At 36.7% G+C, this 17,931-nt stretch overlaps 2 protein-coding genes and 1 long non-coding RNA gene across 6 annotated transcripts; 1 reads left to right on the top strand and 2 right to left on the bottom strand.

Annotated features, from left to right (window-relative positions):
- Positions 1-7,681: 7,681 nt before the first annotated feature.
- LOC113344461 (protein kinase 4-like) lies at positions 7,682-10,609 on the top strand. 3 transcript variants are annotated; one of them, XM_026588430.1, is made up of 7 exons: positions 7,682-7,763; positions 7,894-8,450; positions 8,638-8,750; positions 8,856-8,892; positions 9,224-9,431; positions 9,530-9,878; positions 10,030-10,609. In XM_026588430.1, exons 2-7 carry the CDS (start codon positions 7,988-7,990, stop codon positions 10,426-10,428), a joined length of 1,569 nt encoding a protein of 522 aa, XP_026444215.1. In that variant the 5' UTR covers positions 7,682-7,763; positions 7,894-7,987; the 3' UTR covers positions 10,429-10,609. The 3 variants fall into 3 exon arrangements, with proteins under 3 accessions (XP_026444215.1, XP_026444217.1, XP_026444216.1); XM_026588432.1 differs by having other exon boundaries at positions 7,686-7,763; positions 8,638-8,714; XM_026588431.1 differs by lacking the exon at positions 7,682-7,763 and having other exon boundaries at positions 7,861-8,450.
- A 709-nt stretch (positions 10,610-11,318) lies between these two features.
- LOC113344425 lies at positions 11,319-14,709 on the bottom strand. Of its 2 annotated transcripts, none has more exons than XM_026588397.1 (5): positions 14,540-14,709; positions 13,103-14,214; positions 11,962-12,909; positions 11,737-11,862; positions 11,319-11,628 (listed from the first exon to the last, which is right to left on the bottom strand). In XM_026588397.1, exons 2-4 carry the CDS (start codon positions 14,180-14,182, stop codon positions 11,836-11,838), a joined length of 2,055 nt encoding a protein of 684 aa, XP_026444182.1. In that variant the 5' UTR covers positions 14,183-14,214; positions 14,540-14,709; the 3' UTR covers positions 11,319-11,628; positions 11,737-11,835. The 2 variants fall into 2 exon arrangements, with proteins under 2 accessions (XP_026444182.1, XP_026444181.1); XM_026588396.1 differs by having other exon boundaries at positions 11,319-11,633; positions 14,540-14,708.
- A 405-nt stretch (positions 14,710-15,114) lies between these two features.
- Positions 15,115-17,419, bottom strand: LOC113344393. The gene is made up of 4 exons (XR_003357791.1): positions 16,923-17,419; positions 16,490-16,791; positions 16,303-16,372; positions 15,115-15,235 (listed from the first exon to the last, which is right to left on the bottom strand). It is a non-coding gene; the product is annotated as an uncharacterized LOC113344393 (long non-coding RNA).
- Positions 17,420-17,931: the final 512 nt, after the last annotated feature.

The following is a 17,931-nucleotide window of genomic DNA, read 5'->3' as shown; positions in this document are numbered from 1 at the left end:
TTACAAAATCCACAGGCTAATTAAATCGATAACTAAATTATTAAGTGCTATAACTCATTATTAATCATCAAAAATAGTTAAAATCATCCATCAAATTAGTAGACGGGTCTGCCTTGCCAGTGGTTGTTGGACACTATGGATTTGAAGTTAGTAGGATGACGACCTTGATGAACTCATGGAAGGTACATAATCTTTGATCTTTGGTTTGATCAAATCCATTTCCACGTGAATGAATAATTGAAATCTAAAGGCATAAATGTAAGAACCAAATTACTATTGAACACCCAGGAAGAACTCTTGCGAAGCATAAACAACGGATAGATGGTTCCAGTTTTAGCAGGATGACTCCCACATTGTCTTCCAAGTGTAAGGTCGGGGAGCCAGGACTTTCGGGTCTCCAACCGTACTTAATGTGTTGGTTGTAGTGGTAATTCTCTCCCTATTTGGAGGGTAGGGCTCATTGGAAATGTTGTGTGTCTATTGTTGGGTGCAATAATCAAAACAAAGAAAAATCAAATAAACAAAAGTTATTGATAATTGAGTGATGGATTTGACGAAACGAGCGAGCTTCCCATATTTCCACAACAGCAATAAGGCAAAACTTTGAATAAAGAGACATTAACGCCCGGCTACACTCAAGAGTGATGCTATAGCCCTCACAGGACGGATATCTTCAGGATAAAATATCCTACTACACCTACTACTAGCATATGTAGTAGATGCTCAACTTGAGCTTGACAACTCCGAAAAAACACTTAAGGAAAATTGTGAAGGTTAAAGAAATCACTATAAAAATATTTTCCTTTAGGGTCTCTCTCTAAAAATTGGAGAATCCCCTTTCTCATAAATTTTACAAAAGTAATGAATTTGTTTATATAATTGACAAATACAACTTAAGAAGAGGAACTCCCCGATGTGGGACTAAAAATCGTATATAGTATCTTAAAACAACTAAAAAGTGGAAACTCCACGGTGTGGGACTAATAAATTTTTCATTCATAAAAGAAAACAATAAATTATAATTTTTATTAAAAACTTTAAAAATCATATTTTATTAATTGTTTTTCAACATCTATATATGTGGAGCCAGCCTAGTGCAAGGGTGTGCACTTGCACCTCTGTCAAGGTATCTCCCAGGTCTAACTAAACAAATTTTTTTAACTGAAACCTACCTGCAAATCCATTGTTGCTTCTTTGCATCCCCAAACTCAGTTAGCTCAATGCGCGAGTAAAGAGATTCTTATCGTAAAGAGACTTAAAAAAGGGTGAAATTAGCCATCACTCCAGAGTCCTTGTCAATCCGAAAACAAAAACATATGACCAAAAAAATATCGTATATGTCCCTGAAATGATGACGTATGTGTACTGCATGGCGAATTCAGTAAGAACAAATTTTGGAGTGCACTAATAGTGCGTTCCAAAAATTAACTGGTCAATTGGACTCATTTGACTGGTCAACAACACAATATTCCACTGTGCAGTAGGAGTACACTCCCGTCCTTAGGGCAACTGCAGTGGTGCGATCAAAACCAAAGATCAAAGATAAAAAAAAAAAGACCAAATTTTGGGTTTAGTCCGTGTTGTGACGCAACGGTACAGGATTAAAATTTCGTCAGGCGGACTTTAAAAGTCCGCCCCATTTTTTTTTCATTAGGCGGACCTTAAAAGTCCGCCCCATTTATATTCCATCAGGCGGACTTTAAAAGTCCGCCCGTTTTTTATAAAATTCCATCAGGCGGACTTTAAAAGTCCGCCCATTTTTTTAAAATTCCATCAGGCGGACTTTAAAAGTCCGCCCATTCTTTTTCTTTTTTATTTAATTTCAATTTTCATCGGGCGTAATTTAAATCTCCGCCCGTTAACAAGCGTACTTTAAATTTACGCCCAGCAACAAGCGTACTTTAAATTTACGCCCGACTATATTAGAATTTGGGATTTGGTCGCGACCATATTTGGTCTGGAATTTGATCTTTGGTCCAAATTTGATCTTTACTCCGTCCCACTGTGTTAGGATCTCATCTCATAAATTTGGTTATACTCGCCCACTGTGGATGCTCTTAGCTGATCAACTAGACTCAATTGACCGGCTAAGGATGATTTTCTTTCCGTCCTTGTCAGTCAACCAGAGTCTAAGAGGACCCGTTGACCAAAAACGTTACGAAAAACCTAATGTGGGGAAAAGGTATAAAAACGTTGCAAAAAGTCCAAAATGCCGTATTTGAAATTCTTGATAAGGAATAGTAAAATGTTTGTATCCGTTTTCACCTTTTTTTAAATCCTTGTTTGGTAAACAGCTCGTAAGCAAATTTCGGCGCCCCATCCTGGAAAATTTGGCCCCCTAGATATACAAGCCCTTGCAATATATTCAAAAAATGATATTTGATCGGATTCTGTTATATGTGTTGCTATAGCGGTGGCTAGTGTAGTGTGCATGCTTGGATAGGCGTTTGGCAGTCTCTACGGTCAACCCAAAGTTCACTCCAGTCACATGAAAACCACCACATCAGCTGGTGTTTGCATAAATTTTGAGAGTCACAGGAAGAAAACAATTCGCAAAAAAAAAAAAAAGAATAATTCGGCGAACTAGTACGTACTCGCCATCCATTTTACTTTTCGGTCCAAGTTCATTCAACAAATTTAAAAATGAACTTTGGAGTGTAAGGTTTTGGGAACGCTTTTGGCCACGAGTAATTGGGAGTCCTTAGGACTTGATCTTAAGATCAAGAATACTCTTAACATATATGGTGACAGGCAAACTGTAACGGTCCGAGATCATGCCTCTCTTTCAATGGATTTCTGCACTTGATTAAAAAACGTGACCTTTTGGAAGTGTTGCCATTTCATCTGTACTATTGAAGGGATATTTCAACCTGAATAGTTTGAATTATTGTTAGTTCTTTTTTTTTTTTTTTCCAAAACCTCTTAGTCCTAGATACATATTTCCTTTTTCTATTTCCTCGATTATTAAAAAAAATAAGTTTTAGAGGTTGGTTGGCACTTTTTCTATTTTCATGCTCAAAAAATTACCAGTAAGCTTTCTCGATTTAATTTTTACCTTTTCAAAAAAGAAAAAACAAAAAATACACAAAATTGGTTAAAAAGATCAAAATCAATAATTTTTGGGTGAAAAGGACATTTAGATTTTGATACTGTTTAAATGGACAAAAATTTAAAAATAGTGAGGATGTAAACAGTTTCATCCTACCCATTTTCAAATACGTTTTTTTATTTTTAATTTATATCAGGATGCATCCAGTTTCATCCTTGTTATATTTTAAGTTTAAGTCAGGATGAATCCAGTTTCATCCTTGCTATTTTTTTGGTGTCCATTTCACGCATACAAATTTTTATTCGTCCATTTGAACCATGTTTTAAATATATTTGGACAAATGGACCCATTTTCCGCAAAAAATACTAGTCAAGTTCCATACGTTAAAAAAGAAATAGACCTGTTGATTTTTGTGGTGTTAAAGTCTGCGGGCATCCAACTCAAAACCAATTGACAATGAATGGAGCGGCCTTTCCATTTTATATTTTAAGTTCATTACGCGGAAACTAGTGATGTGGGACTATTTGTCCTTTCACACCCTCCCTCACGTGTAAGGACAGTCATTCGGCCTAACACGTGGACCTACGCACGTGTGAGTCATGGGTGTGCAGGTGACATTAGGTCACGGTCCACCCCACGTACAGGTCATACGAGTGACCAGTCATTCGGTCACGGGTGCACATGTGAACTAGTCATTCGGTCACGGTGGCCACTAATTCGGCCTACACCCCGCGCACGGGCCTAGCTCTGATACCATGTTAAAGTCTGCGGGCATCCAACTCAATACCAATTAGCAATGAGTGGAGCGGCCCTTCCATATTATATTTTAAGTTCATTATGCGGAAACTAGTGATGTGGGACTATTTGTCCTTTCACGTGTGGAAAAGATAATGCGTAAAAAATCAACTTGGGGCAGTTCCTATAACAATTTTTTTTTTGTTGAGCCACTTGGATGAACAAACTGTGTTTTTCATTATGGAAAACTAGAGCAAAATGACCCCATTAATATTTCTTTTTAATATAAAATATTTTGTAGGATTAAGATAAAATATAAAATTAGGTGAGATAAAATAGGATGAAGTGAGATAAAATAGGATAAAGTGAATAAAAAAGTATTAAAGTAATTGTTGGGAATCGGGAATTGTAGTTGTACCTGGCGTGTGAGGAATAGACGCGGGCGGTGGAAGAAAATTCGCCAGCGATTGATGATGGGCCGCGCATTTCTGGCTCAAACGCCAACACTCTTGTTCCAAGCTCGCCCAGTCTTACATTGCGCGTGCGCTACATGTTCCATCTCACTCAACAAACCAACAAATTTGTTGCTTTGTACATCCATTTTTTATGTTTTTTGGTACCATAGTGGGATCAAAATTAACAAATCCTTGTTTTGTTGAGTCCATAGAAACTGCTCTTAGTGGTAAGATTTTAAAACCGATGGGCGAGTAACAAGTTTTCCTATAATTAGACCACACCATAATTTTCACCAAATAATGTTATATAAGAGTTTGTATTTTGATATTGAGTTGCCTGCTTCCAAATTATTCAAATATTTCGATTAACTATTGTACCATGGAAGACAATCACCACTATGCTCTTAATCATTTTTATTCAGAGATGGAATTAGATATTTGAAGAATTAAAAGTTAAAACAAATGGAAGAATTTGCCAGTATTGAACCGAAACAGTACTGTAGTTTCTTGAGGGTTGTCGTACGTAAAAATTCGATAAATAATCTATAAACAGGTCGAATTGGTTTTGAAAAAGAATTTTAGGAAGGCATATTAGTCGAACAAGCTCTAAAAACTCAAATGAAATCCAGGACGGCCCCTCCTCATTTGTCCCTAAACAAACACCACCCTGGGTTACACTATAGATCATTCATTTCCAGCTCACTGATATATCGACCTTTCATCCAGTGGGATCGAGGTATCCATGTATGACCAACTTCATAATGCTCCTTGTACTTGGTCCGTTTTTCAATCAGAATTCAGAGACTAGCTGGGCGCTCTATATGTAATTTTCATTGGAAAAGAGAGGGTTACAATATATAAGAGCAAGTGGTACCTAAGGGACTGACACAAGAAGATGGTCTAGGCTTTCACCCTGTAAACACGCTGAGATTACCAATATTGTATACGTAAAAAGGAGTATTATAGATTAGTTCTTACTTAATTATATATGCATATGTATATGCTTGGCAACGCAGAATGCATACGACTTGAGTCTCTCTAATCACAGGCGTCATTCGATAGAGAAAACCACGGATTTATCGTATATATATTTCTAGACAGAGATCTGCACATATATGTGTATATGTGTATATTTGTAGATGGTAGCAGAATAGAATCACAGGTAGAGTGATAGCTAGCTAGACAACCTGTCATAAAAGATAGAAAAATCTTGAGGGAAGAGACAAGTAGTCAGTCACATGATCGCAGAACAGTGCAACTGTGCAGAAAGCATATTTCTGGTCTCATCCCTAGCTAGTTGTATATATATATATATATATATATGAATCTAAACTCTATGGAGAGAGATTAAAAATTATACTTACTAATTTATTATGAAAATTAATTAAGAAAAACAAGTTGATCGAGTGTATATATAGATATACCCGACCGTTGTCCTCCACCATTAATTTTTTTTTGATTCAAGTCCCTCCTCTCTTGTTAATTCAGCATCAATTTAGGTATAATATTGATGTTGACGCTCATTGACCATAGCACATTAACGTTTGACCTTTTAAAGACCCACCTAACAATTACTCTTCTTCTATGTCAATTGTCAAGTTACATTTTTTTCGTAAGGTAGGGTCCATAGAATTCCTAACTCTTGACTGCAATTATAGGAAAAAAGAAAATTTTAGATGAAAATCGATATACCAATAGTTGTTATTTGAAAAGAGTGACCATTTATATTGACATAAAATGATATATGATGTGTATATGTAGCTTAAATTTCATGGTCATACCCAACAAGTTGCATCCAACCAAATCTCTCTCTCTCTCTAGCTCTTCATCTTTCTCTTGATGAATGTCATCACTTTTGAAAGAGGGTTATATGTTGATGATCTAGTGTGATCTCATAGGAAGATTGATCAAAAACCAGAAACTTGGTGGAAGAAGAAGAAGGAATGGAATGGATTATGCAATTTTAATACTACCATAGTATTGAATTGGGGGTGTTTGGGATAATAAATTATGCCTGAATTAATTGTGGGTGTTGCTATTTATTGTTGTTTGATCTTACTAAACTTTTCAAATTTAGTGATACCTTAGTATAAGCAAAGAGGTTGTTAGATTCTCTTCATTAATTATCATGGTATGTATTTATGATCGTTTATACTCGGCACACAAAAATCATCATCTAGCTAGTTTCTCATAAGTGTTTGCATGATTTCAATGAGGACATCATCCAAACCTGGATTCTTTTATCTCTCTATACATCTCATAATGATTCTCATTAAAAGATTTTTGTAGTAGTACTCACCATTATCATGAACTTATCCATTAATTCTCTTAATGAAATTCTCATCTACATCTGTTAATTAACTTTATATCTGTTATATCATCATGAGATATATAGCTAGCTAGGTATGATTGTCACCAACTAATTAGTTTAAATATTTACATATCATGTATAACCATTTTCATGATCACCATATTCATGGTCTCTCAGAGATTTGGTGATAATCGATACTTAAATTTAATTTGAACCAAATAGCAGAAATTAAGTATCTAGATCATGATCAATTAAGTAGCTCTACTGCAACGAAAGATGTTCATTAGAGAGGCATATGATCACTTTGCTTACGCCAGAAACCATTTAAGCAGAGGATTTATACTGTCACTGGTCTTAAAATCATTGAAAATATAAGTATAGGAATTTTAGTCAGAAACTCGATCAAGAGTATATGCATGAGAGTGTAAGTTACCTCTGGTAATTGAATTTCTACACGTAGATGTGGTAGGCTACCTTTTAAAATTCTAGGGCATTGGTTTTGATCATGATCAATCTGATCTACTACATGGGCTTTCTGTAGAACCTTGATTTGGCATAAAAGTTTGTTCCTTATTGCTCTTTAATTGTACGTACTACATTATATGCATCTTTCCTTTGCCAATCTATGAATGAACTTGAGCATTATTTCATTGTAAATTTCCCTACAAAAATCTCCATATTGTGATTTCTAAGTTACACAGTTTTTTTTTTCTAAAATGTTGCATAGAGATTTGATATTATTCTGACAAGACATAGAATGGGGGTTAAAATGAATTTGTTATTATCGAAAACTACTACTATTGCCCCCTTTTATTGCTCCTAGATATCTTGTTTGCATATAACATGCATGGATTTTGCAGACTATATAAGAAGAAGAAAACCAAGCAGCTAGCTTAATATACTATACAGATAATTAACTTTTTTTTTTCAAAGATTAATTAATTTCATTCAAAACAACATTCTACCTCTATCTAGCTAGTGTATAGTATATTATACAACTAATTACCAAGCTAGGAAGATTAAAACAGAAAATTTACCCATCAAAGAAGGGGAAAAAAAACCCTTGACGATGGTGTCCAAGAATGTGTTGTTCTCAAAGCTAGTCCAGATAGATATATATATAGAGAGAGAGGGAGAATGTATATATTATTAGCAAATTCATGAGCACAAAATTCATGGACATGTTTGTTTTCTTCTCTACGTATAGAAGAAAGTAATAGCATTATTTCTCTTTACATACTTTATATATTCTTAATTTGTCTTAGCTGCTGCCACTTACATAGGATCTCTTCTTCACTCATTGTAAAACTCTGAAAACTTTTTTTTCTCTCTGTCTCTCTCAGCAGAACTTGATGATATTTATTTATGAAAGTGGCCGCGGGTAGTCTTCGACTATAGAGCTAGGTACCAGCAAGAGCTATAGCGAAAAAGATCAAAATGGTAACCGATCAACAAAGACAAGAACAAATATGTGAAGATGAAAACCAAAACAGTAGCAGCTGGAGTGATAATCAAGTACTACTTCAAGTCACATCAGCAACAACATCTCCTCCTCCTCGTCGTGGTAAAAAAAGGTCATTGTCGCCATGCTTTGATTTGAATGAAGATGCTATGATGATGAGTACAGATATTAATGATCAAATGGTTAATACAATTGATCAAGAAGAAGAAGACGATGAGAACAACGATTCCATGACGCGAGAAAATTCGTTAAGTAGTAGTAACAATAACAGTGAAGCTAATAATAATAATAACGCTGTGGAAACAGGTAGCTGCAGTGATAGAACAACAACAACGACAGTTCGACAGTACGTTCGATCCAAAATGCCTCGGCTTCGTTGGACTTCTGATCTTCATCATTCTTTTATACACTGTGTTGAAAGAATTGGAGGTCAAGAAAGTAAGCACGCATTTATCATCATCATCAATTTCAATTCACCTATTCATTTTTGAATAACAAAAAATACAAAGGCTTTAGACCACGATCAGAAATACTCTATACAAATACACCACAGTTACTACTAACCGTGGTGTAAAATCCTTTGTTTTGTTTTTTCTATAATTATCCATTGTTTTGTTATCAACAGGAGCAACTCCAAAATTAGTTCTTCAGTTAATGAATGTCAAGGGACTAAGCATCGCTCATGTTAAAAGCCATTTGCAGGTATACAAGAAGATCTACTCGATGATGATTGATGAAGTAAATAATCAAAATTTGAGTTCGTTTTCTGCCAATATTTTTTTGGTTTGATTATATTCGCACTGTGTCTGATCCTTGAACCCTCATTTCTGATTGTTGAACCAGATGTATCGGAGTAAAAAGCTTGATGAGTGTGGCCAAGGTATATATGCTACATTTTTGTTAATCTTTTTTTTTTAAGCAACTTAAATTTATTAGTTGAGGGTATTTAAAGTGACAAATATATAGAAGTGATTTAAAGTGTTAACCGTTTGAGTTGGCTAGACATTTGGTGGTTGTACCAAGAAGTCTCGAGGATTTTTCTTTCTCCCGGTTACCTGGGCTTGTAGATAGTAAACAACTTCTTATAAGAGAGATTTGAACAAAAAACTAAAAATACACTGCTAATTACTAGTCAACGTAGTTATTGCCGATTGAATTATCACGTTTCTTGCTCAAGTTACAAACGAATTTAAGTATGTTTCTTGGTGCAGTTTTATCTCAAACGAATATGCAAGGAGGCCATGATCAAATGTACTACCACCACCATAGAACAAGCCACCCGCAGCAGCAGCCCTTCAGAATAGACAACTACAAGAACTTTGTTCAAGCCCAGAATATGCATGATACTTCGCCAAATCATTTACAGTATCCCCTCTCCCAACAACAACAGTTTGACCACAGAGATAGCTGCTATCCAAGGTAATTAAGAATAGTGAAATCGTATGCAGCAAACTAAGAACTTTTTAGTTCATTTGCTTAATCAATTCGATGTGACCGTAATCACTGTCTCTTAACAGGCATCAAGAATGGGGATTCAGTCAAAACAATCATCGAATGAAACCAATCCCAGTACAAGCAGCAGACAAAGGTATAGGAATAGAACAAGCCAGTCATGGCATGAAGATATCGTCACACTTGTTCGATTTAAGAAATGCAATATCATGGAATGGGCCTATTAGGCCCAATCGGTTTCTTGAGGAGAAGAAATGGCCTCCAAGGCAAATGATGACTTCTGTCAATACCATGAGTTCCTTGAGTTTGGAACTCAACAACGACAACAACACTGATAAACGATTTCGATCCGACTCAAACTATCATAGAATCAGTTCCAATAGCTTTCAACATCCACAGTTTGGGCTTGATAAGGTAATCAATCAGCTTGCACTCTCTCATGTGTTTCCGCTCTTAAAAAGTTCAAGTTTTATGAGTGATGATTGCTTGCCAACATGGTTTACTAGCCACCAGGTCTCCGTAAAACATACATTGCACTTAATATATTTTTTGGGTTGTGATGCAGTTGACAACCGTGCTAGCAAAGGAACGAAGAGATGAAATGGTGGAGAACATTGACATCATGAGTTCAAGTTGCATGGGAGATAAAAGAGAGCAAGAAAGTATGCCAAACTTGCAGCTGAGTTTAAGTCAGAATCTTCGAAATAGCGATGATTTCTTCAATAACAACAACAGCAGCAGCAGCAGCAGCAAACTAGAGAGTTGTACAACAACTAGAACAAAAGATCAAATAAACTCAGCGCTTCGTCTCTCTTTATTTCCTACCAATGAAGAGACAAATGAACAACAACAACAGCAGCGGCAACATACAGATCGTAACAGTAGTACTAGTAATCTTTGGTGTTTACAGAGGAACAGTTGTAGTAATAGTAATAACAATCAGCAGGCTTCAGTGAGAGGCTGAGTACTTTGGGTCTGACCATGCTTGTTATTTCGAAAGCATTGGAGTGAGATCTTGTAAGTACTTGCCTTAAGAGAGCCCCATCAAAATAAGAAATAAGAAGTAGTATGTTACATTTATTTATCCCTTAAGTGAGGTCTTGTGAGTTCACTTTCTGGCAATAATTTGAGCTAAAACCAGTAAATTTTGCACATTTTAACGTCCGGTTTTAAAGCCAAGAAAACTACATTCAATTCAGCAAAGTTTCACCAAAGTTGATACTCCACACTCGCAAAAATGCAAGGTTTTAATAGCGATCACGTTATATATATGGTGCAGTAGATAGGAAAAGATGCAGGGTAACTGCAGGTACATGTTTTGTAAGAGAGAGAGCACCGCATATGCCCAGACCAAGTCCATGTCTACTCATAAAGGCAGGCAAACACTTGGAAAGTTTGGATCTAACCACTCCGAACAATCACATGATTTGGTTAAATGCTACTACTCCTTGCCTAGTAACTGCAAGTCACTATTTGGTCCCCCACACACACTTTTCGTCACCCACCATGACCATGATTTGTCTGAATCATGTGATGAAAAGTTGCATTTTATGTTTTGTCATTCAAGAGCCATGGTTTGTTTTTATGTTTGTCCAGGAATTGTTTCAGATATTTTACTGGTTTGTTTTGTAGTCGAAAAATCATGAAAATCTCTGACTCAGTTTTCGACCGTGTTGTTGTCATACTATTTTTGGAGTGTTTCAGGAGGATTCAGAAACACGGCGTTTGTTGTCAGATCAAAATAGAACCTACCTGGACACAGGCACCGGTGAATCCTATGAACGAGCGCAAACGCCACACCAAATAAACGCAAGAATGTTTTATCTATATGCTTTTCATGAGATTCAATAGTACTGAGGATAAACATGTACATTTACCATTGGCAGCGGTATATACTCTTTACTGAGGAGATAATGGATGCTGCTGATGCATTTACAAATATGATCGAAACTAAGAAAAAATAGAAGCACTAAACAGAGATGTTTGAATTTGGTAACTAGTACTCAAAACTATATTTTGGGTGGCCTGAGGTTAGTATCTATTGGAAGGTAGCAGAGGGATGCACAAGAGGAGAATAAACGGTATTTGGACTTACAAGGTCACCCCACGGCTTCCATTTGGAATTCTTGGTGTCCAAAACGAAAGAATGAGAATGTAAATGAACCTATTCTGCAATAAGAATTGAAATGAAGAGAAATTAAATTTAGGCTCGCTAATGTAACCGAATGATAATTAGCATCGACAAGGAACAAAGATGAAATACTAGTGTTACCTTTGATACCATCAAACTGCCAGCTGCGAGTTCAAAGCATATGACTGAGGTTGGGGGCTAGATGTAACAGATCTTTTGCACTGCCATTTAAGTTTCCAATTACTGCATTGCAGGTTTTTTGAGTCCCTGGCAAATTTGAAAAAAAAAAACGTTTTAACGCACTTTTGTCATTCACCACAGCTATCTAATTTTATTGCAGTAAATTGTAAAGGGTGACAGGGTTACCTCAGAATATCGCGAGTTGCTGTTGTTCACATACGAAGTTTTAACAATGGTTTCCCACTTGGGATCATTGGAGAATCTCCTAAGCGCCTGCTTTCTAGAGAATTGAGCAGCATTCCTCGAGGAAACCGAAGGCAATGTCCGCAACAGCCAAGACTCTGAAGGTGACTTTGGCAAGGGAGGTGGCAGAGGAGCCAGAAAACAAACGAGACTCAGATTTCCTTCATTTTCAGTACTTACAGGCTCTGGCTTGTCAAACTCTAGGCTTCCAACCGTAGGCACATTCGAACACACCAAGAACCTAGCTTCATCATCAGCATTATCAACTTTTTTGAGTACCTCCACGTTATCTTCGTGATTCGATTTATCCGTGGAAAAATTATGTTCACTACTAACAAACTCTGACGATTTCGGCTCTGACACACTTCCTTTCCTTGAAACATCCAACTCGTCGTTGTTATCTTGAAGAAACAATTCTGCAAGAGAAGTCTCTTCCAGCCCCTGACTTCTCACCACAATTTGAGAATCATTGTCCTTGAAATCCTTGTAATCTGAAGAACTCGAGCAAGAATTAGGAGCTTCTAACAAAAGGACTGAATCAATATACAGTGTTTTCTCAGCTGCAGGGCTCATGGAACCTGAACCTCGATGAGATACTACTTTATTTGGACTGCCTTTCGTATACGGATCAAAACGTGTATCCTTCGAATTCACAACTTGGTTAGGAACTCCAAGAAAACCAGCTCCTTCCCTGAAGGGAGACTGTGTGGCTTCATTTCGGTAAGGTGATATTCCGCCGTCCCCTGAAAGTCCATTCTTATATGAACCTTCAGTTGTTTGGGAACCACTCCAGCACACAAGCTCATTGGATTCATGTCTGAGCTTATTTTCATCATCAATTTGTTGAAGGCCAGTAATCAATTTGTGTTTATAGACGGTTTCCAATCTTTTCTGTGTAAATATAGAACAAAATACGCATCGGTAAGGATATGCACTGGTGCACCATGTATATGCAAACGAATACTAAGGAGCTAGGCGTGCCTAAGGCACCCTAGGCGCCAAGAACACAAAATTAACAAAAAAAAATAAAAATAAAATTGCACACATTTTTGCACAACATAGCTAAGGAGATTTGTAATGTTACCTCATCGTTGCTTCGGACCTGCAATCGAGATTTTTCGGTTCTTGTCCACGCGCTAACCTGGCGAGATGAAGGTAAAGGTGCATGGCTGCGAACTTTCATCCCCGGGATAGGATTTAACAGACATGCGGAACTCCTTAAACAAAGCCGAGGAAATAACCCACATCCTTTTGATAATGAATCCCCCGACTCGCTGTAATCATCCTCATCATCTTCGCTTTCATCCTCACTTACATCCTCGGCGAATTTTGGCTCCGCATACGGCGTAATCTGAAGTAAATTACTTGTATTCTCCTCATTCATCAGCACTCTGGGCAATCGTCTCGGAGACGGTTCGCGCGCTGCAACAGCTTGTCTCCTAGGAGCGTACTGAGGTGTATCAGAAGCCATTGCTTTTGCAGCAGGCAAGAATCGACCCATCATGAAATCCCTCGTCTTCAGATCAGTTGCAAATGTTCCCGAAGGCGGTTTAGCATCGGCCGAACCGTCTAATCCGCTCACACCACTTATACTGCAATTGAAGAAAAACGATTCACTTCTTGACAAAGTGTCCTGCGCGTCTATGAATGCATCGTCGTCATCCGAAGCACCCTTGTTTTCCATCACCGAAACATCTTTCAAATTCTCCAATTTACTGGCCTTATTATCGCCCCCCCGCCGGCGGTTAGAAGTTACAAGTTTTTTCATTTGAGACTGCACCTCAACTACTTCATTCCTGGGTTGTTGTTCTTTGATGAATTCTTTCTTCTCCGGTGGTTCCCGCCGTTTAATTTCTAACACCCTACCTGGTGGGAGCTTCGGAGCAACCGCTGGCCGGAGTTCCGGTGAAACGAATAGGCCCTGATTTGTAGTATTAGTTTCATCCTTGGGTGTACCTGGTGTGTGTTCCCACATGAACGGAACAGCACCGGCATTTCTAATCGGCCCGGACTTCAACTCTGGTTTGTAATAAGAAGGATAAGGAGTAGGAATTGAAGATGATTTCTTATTATTTTCATTCTTGTTTCTCTGTGAAGAAGAAGATGAAAACCGCCGGACTGATAAAAACGGTGCATTGAAATCTAATTGTTTCTCCTCCTCCATTTCTTTTTCTTTCAGATCCTCCCCACAAATTCCTAAAACATCAATAACATAAAATCCCCTCAGAACTCACAAATTCCTTCTCTACCAACCAAAAATTACTATAAACAGAAAATGAAGAAGAAGAAGAAACTTTCTGCAACTAAAAATTGAATTCCTTGCTGTATGTATACTGCAACTAAGCTTCAAAAAGCCATTAAACAAACACTATCTTTCTCCAAAAAGAACAACACTAGAATGATGAGTGAATGACAATCAAAATTTTCTCATTTAAATCAAATTAGAAATACCACTGTGAATAGAATGATTTAAATTGTATAAAATTATTAAAAGGATGTCTGAAAACAAAGAAAATAATACCTGGGCAGGCAAGAATCTTCTTCTTTTGCCGGGAAGGAAAAGATAAAGGGTGGGAAGCTGAGCTAGCTAGAATCAGAGTATTGAGTTACTCTGAAATTTAGAAGGAAAAAAGTTAATAATAATAATGAAAGAGAGAAGAGAAAAGGGATAAAGATAAACTGAGTTTCGTACGCTTTTAATTCTTCCTCACTGTATGTATTCACATTCGTTCATTCATTCATTTCATACGCTGTAAAAATATTCTGACTTACACAGGAAACTAAATAGTTTCGGTTTTTTTTAAAAGAAAGAATTTATTACTGGTAATTTTTGTCATTAAGTACTTGAATTCTATGTCACTCATAAATACCACCACACTGACTGTGTTTTGAATATCCCGCTGCTGGAAGATGTAAGAAAGTCAATGTTGTTACTACTTTAAGTCACCGTGTTTGACTCTTATCTTTGAGTTTGATTTTCAGTTGAGTAATCAAGCCATTAGTATTAGACTTGCAGTACTAATACTATACCATTATTACTTAATTATGAGTAAATTTATTAAATACCCTTAATTTTTACCCCCAACAAATATAACCTTATACAAAAATAAATATACCCCTATCATTTAAAAACTTTATCCATTACAAATTAGATTACATTAATACCCTCACTCATATAATACATTTCTTTATTTCAAAATACAACAAAAATTTGTATCTAACATTTCACAGCCACCACCACCATCAGTCCACCACCACCCGCCATCACCATCGCCGCCGCCGCCAGTGGCGTCAACAATTTAAGTTGATCCCAAAAACAAAAATCAGAAATAAGAAAGAAAAAAATATATATAATGTCAACAACCAAAGTTGATCCCAAAATCTGGTGTCAACAACTGAAATTGATCCCTCAAACTAAAATAAATAAAAAAATCATGAAAAAGTAATATGGCGTCAACAACCGAAGTTGATCCCAAAATTCGGTGTCAACAACCGTAGTTGATCTCCAAAACAAAAATCATAAAAAGATAAAAATAGCATGGCGTCAACAACCGAAGTTAATCCCAAAATCTGGTATCAACAACCGAAGTTGATCCCAAAAACAAAAATCAAAAGCTCATAACAAAACAATATGACATCAACAACCGAAGTTGATCGATCCTCAAAGAAAAAAATCAAAAAATAAAAAAAATAAAAAAAAAATAATATGGCCTTAACAACCGAATTTAACATCATAATATGGTGTCAACAACCGAAGTTGATCCCAAAATATGGTGTCAACAACCAAAGGTGATCCCAAAAGATGGTGTCAACAACACAAGTTGATCGGTTTCCTTTGTTGACACAATAAGTGAAAAAATACTCCAACTTTTTTGGGTCAACAATGGATGTTGATCCCATTCACTGGGATCAACAATGGAAATTGATCCCAATGAACGGGTCAACAACCAAGTTGATCCCAAAATCTGGCGTCAACAACCAAAGTTGATCCATAAAATTGACGTACTAAAATTAGTACAAACGAACCAAGAAGACAAGGTTACCAATAAATAAGACAAATGCACAAACTACAATGATCAATTTTCAACAGTAGAGAGAATAGGAGAGCTAATATTAGTCACCTGCCCATATCCATTACATGTTCCTAGTTATAGTAAAAGTACTTAAAGTTGGCTGGTGCACTCCGTAAATGGCAGTGAGAAATTCATGTTTATATAGCAAACTCAACAAGAAAAGGAAGTACTAAGAAACATCAACAACTAAGATCTGGAATAATTTACTCACCTAAAGCAGCACACGAAACGTTGTTTAGAGATTACAATAAAAGTGCTTCACGGCCGAAACATCACTGCAACTAAGCGATTCAAACAAAGTGAAATATGCATCAATTTTGCAATTGCAGCAAGGTATGAACAACAAGACTAAAATAAAACAATGGAAGAAATTATGAACATACAACCGGAATGTATACCTCTTTTCTTACGTATCCTGAAGAAACCACACAATCACCATCTCCCGAACCACCAATAATTCACATCCAATTTCCACAATTACAACAACCAGAACCACCATCCACCACTATTTTCGTAACTAATTTATCATTTGAACCTCACCACCACCACCACCAACAATCACACATCTCCACCACCACCACCACCAACAATCACACATCTCCACCACCACAACAACAATAACCAGAACCATTTTAACCCCACCATAGCCAACATTTCAGGCTTTCCATCACCAATTTTATCATTCCAACAAAACCACCACCTTTTAATTAGGAGCAGTTTTTGAGAATAAATTCAGTTAGGATTTTTAAGCTTAAGAAACATCAGTTGCAATCTCTCAACCAGACCCACAATTGAAATTGGAAATGAAAGTTTGAGAGACGGAGTGATTACCTCAAGTGCATGGTTGAATCAAGTTTAAAACACCATAATAATGTTAGTTACTTCTTAGATCGAGCAATCAAAATCGACGACGTTGTATTAAGCAATCGAGCCTTTAATAAAACTAATAACCATGTTCAAAGTATCCAACAAAAATCAAAATCATAACTAGTTACCACACCACCACCACCACCAATAGCTCAAATCCCTAACCCTAGCTTTATAAATTCAATCACCGTCACCACCACTACCACCACCAGAAACTAATACAAAAAAATAAAATGCATAATTAAAATATTAATCTCTCTCGAACTCCAAAATCTGAATCAAATATTCATCTTAATAAAAGGAGAGAAAGTTCTCTGCCGGAGTAAAAGACGTCGGTAGTGACAGAATTTTTTTGAATCTGAAATATCTAATATTGGAGAAGATGGTGTTGGTATTGAGGGTTGCGGTGGCGATGACGGTGATAGATATGGTGGTGCTCGTAGCAGAAGTGGTGGAAAGAGAAGGAGAGATTCGAGCGAAGAAGAAAGAAATAAATGAAATTGAAATGAAATAAATGTGGGGAGGGTGAATCTTGGATTAATAATCTCTTCTGAATCCGAAGGGGTATTATTATAGATGTCAAGGGTATTTGTGAAAGTCAATCAGAATAAGGATAATTATATAATTACCACCTTAATTATATTTATCATGTCATTAAATATACTGACAGGTGTTTCTCAAAATTTTGTACCACCTAGACTTGAAGTGCAGGCATAAACGGAAGGGAATTGGACGGTTTTTATAGTTCCAGAAAGAGTTGTCAATCTAGGGATATTTTGTAGCTAATGAAGTAAGTATTCATGTCAGCGGGCGGAGCTAGGTTTTGAACAAAGGAGCCGACAGGGAATCAAAGTGAGCTATGAGCATATTTGGGGATGCAAATGGCCGAAAATGGCTAAAAATGGATAATTTTGGGAACTCATGTTTGCAACTGCAACTGCACACCTCTTCATCAATGTGGCTCCTCCCCTGA

This window comes from Papaver somniferum, unplaced genomic scaffold, assembly GCF_003573695.1.
Source record: "Papaver somniferum cultivar HN1 unplaced genomic scaffold, ASM357369v1 unplaced-scaffold_76, whole genome shotgun sequence".
Taxonomy (NCBI): Eukaryota; Viridiplantae; Streptophyta; class Magnoliopsida; order Ranunculales; family Papaveraceae; genus Papaver; species Papaver somniferum.
The sequence above is the reverse complement of the archived record's forward strand: the minus strand, read 5'-3'. Positions and strand labels throughout refer to the sequence as shown.

Excerpts from the sequence above, each read along its gene's own strand:
- LOC113344461 (XM_026588430.1), top strand. The coding sequence starts at position 7,988 with ATGGTAACCGATCAACAAAGACAAGAACAAATATGTGAAGATGAAAAC. Across the intron at positions 8,451-8,637 it reads AAGAATTGGAGGTCAAGAAA|GAGCAACTCCAAAATTAGTT; the intron begins GTAAGCACGCAT and ends TGTTATCAACAG. Across the intron at positions 9,879-10,029 it reads CACAGTTTGGGCTTGATAAG|TTGACAACCGTGCTAGCAAA; the intron begins GTAATCAATCAG and ends GTTGTGATGCAG.
- LOC113344425 (XM_026588397.1), bottom strand. The coding sequence starts at position 14,182 with ATGGAGGAGGAGAAACAATTAGATTTCAATGCACCGTTTTTATCAGTC. Across the intron at positions 12,910-13,102 it reads AGGTCCGAAGCAACGATGAG|AAAAGATTGGAAACCGTCTA; the intron begins GTAACATTACAA and ends ATATTTACACAG. Across the intron at positions 11,863-11,961 it reads GCAACTCGCGATATTCTGAG|GGACTCAAAAAACCTGCAAT; the intron begins GTAACCCTGTCA and ends CAAATTTGCCAG.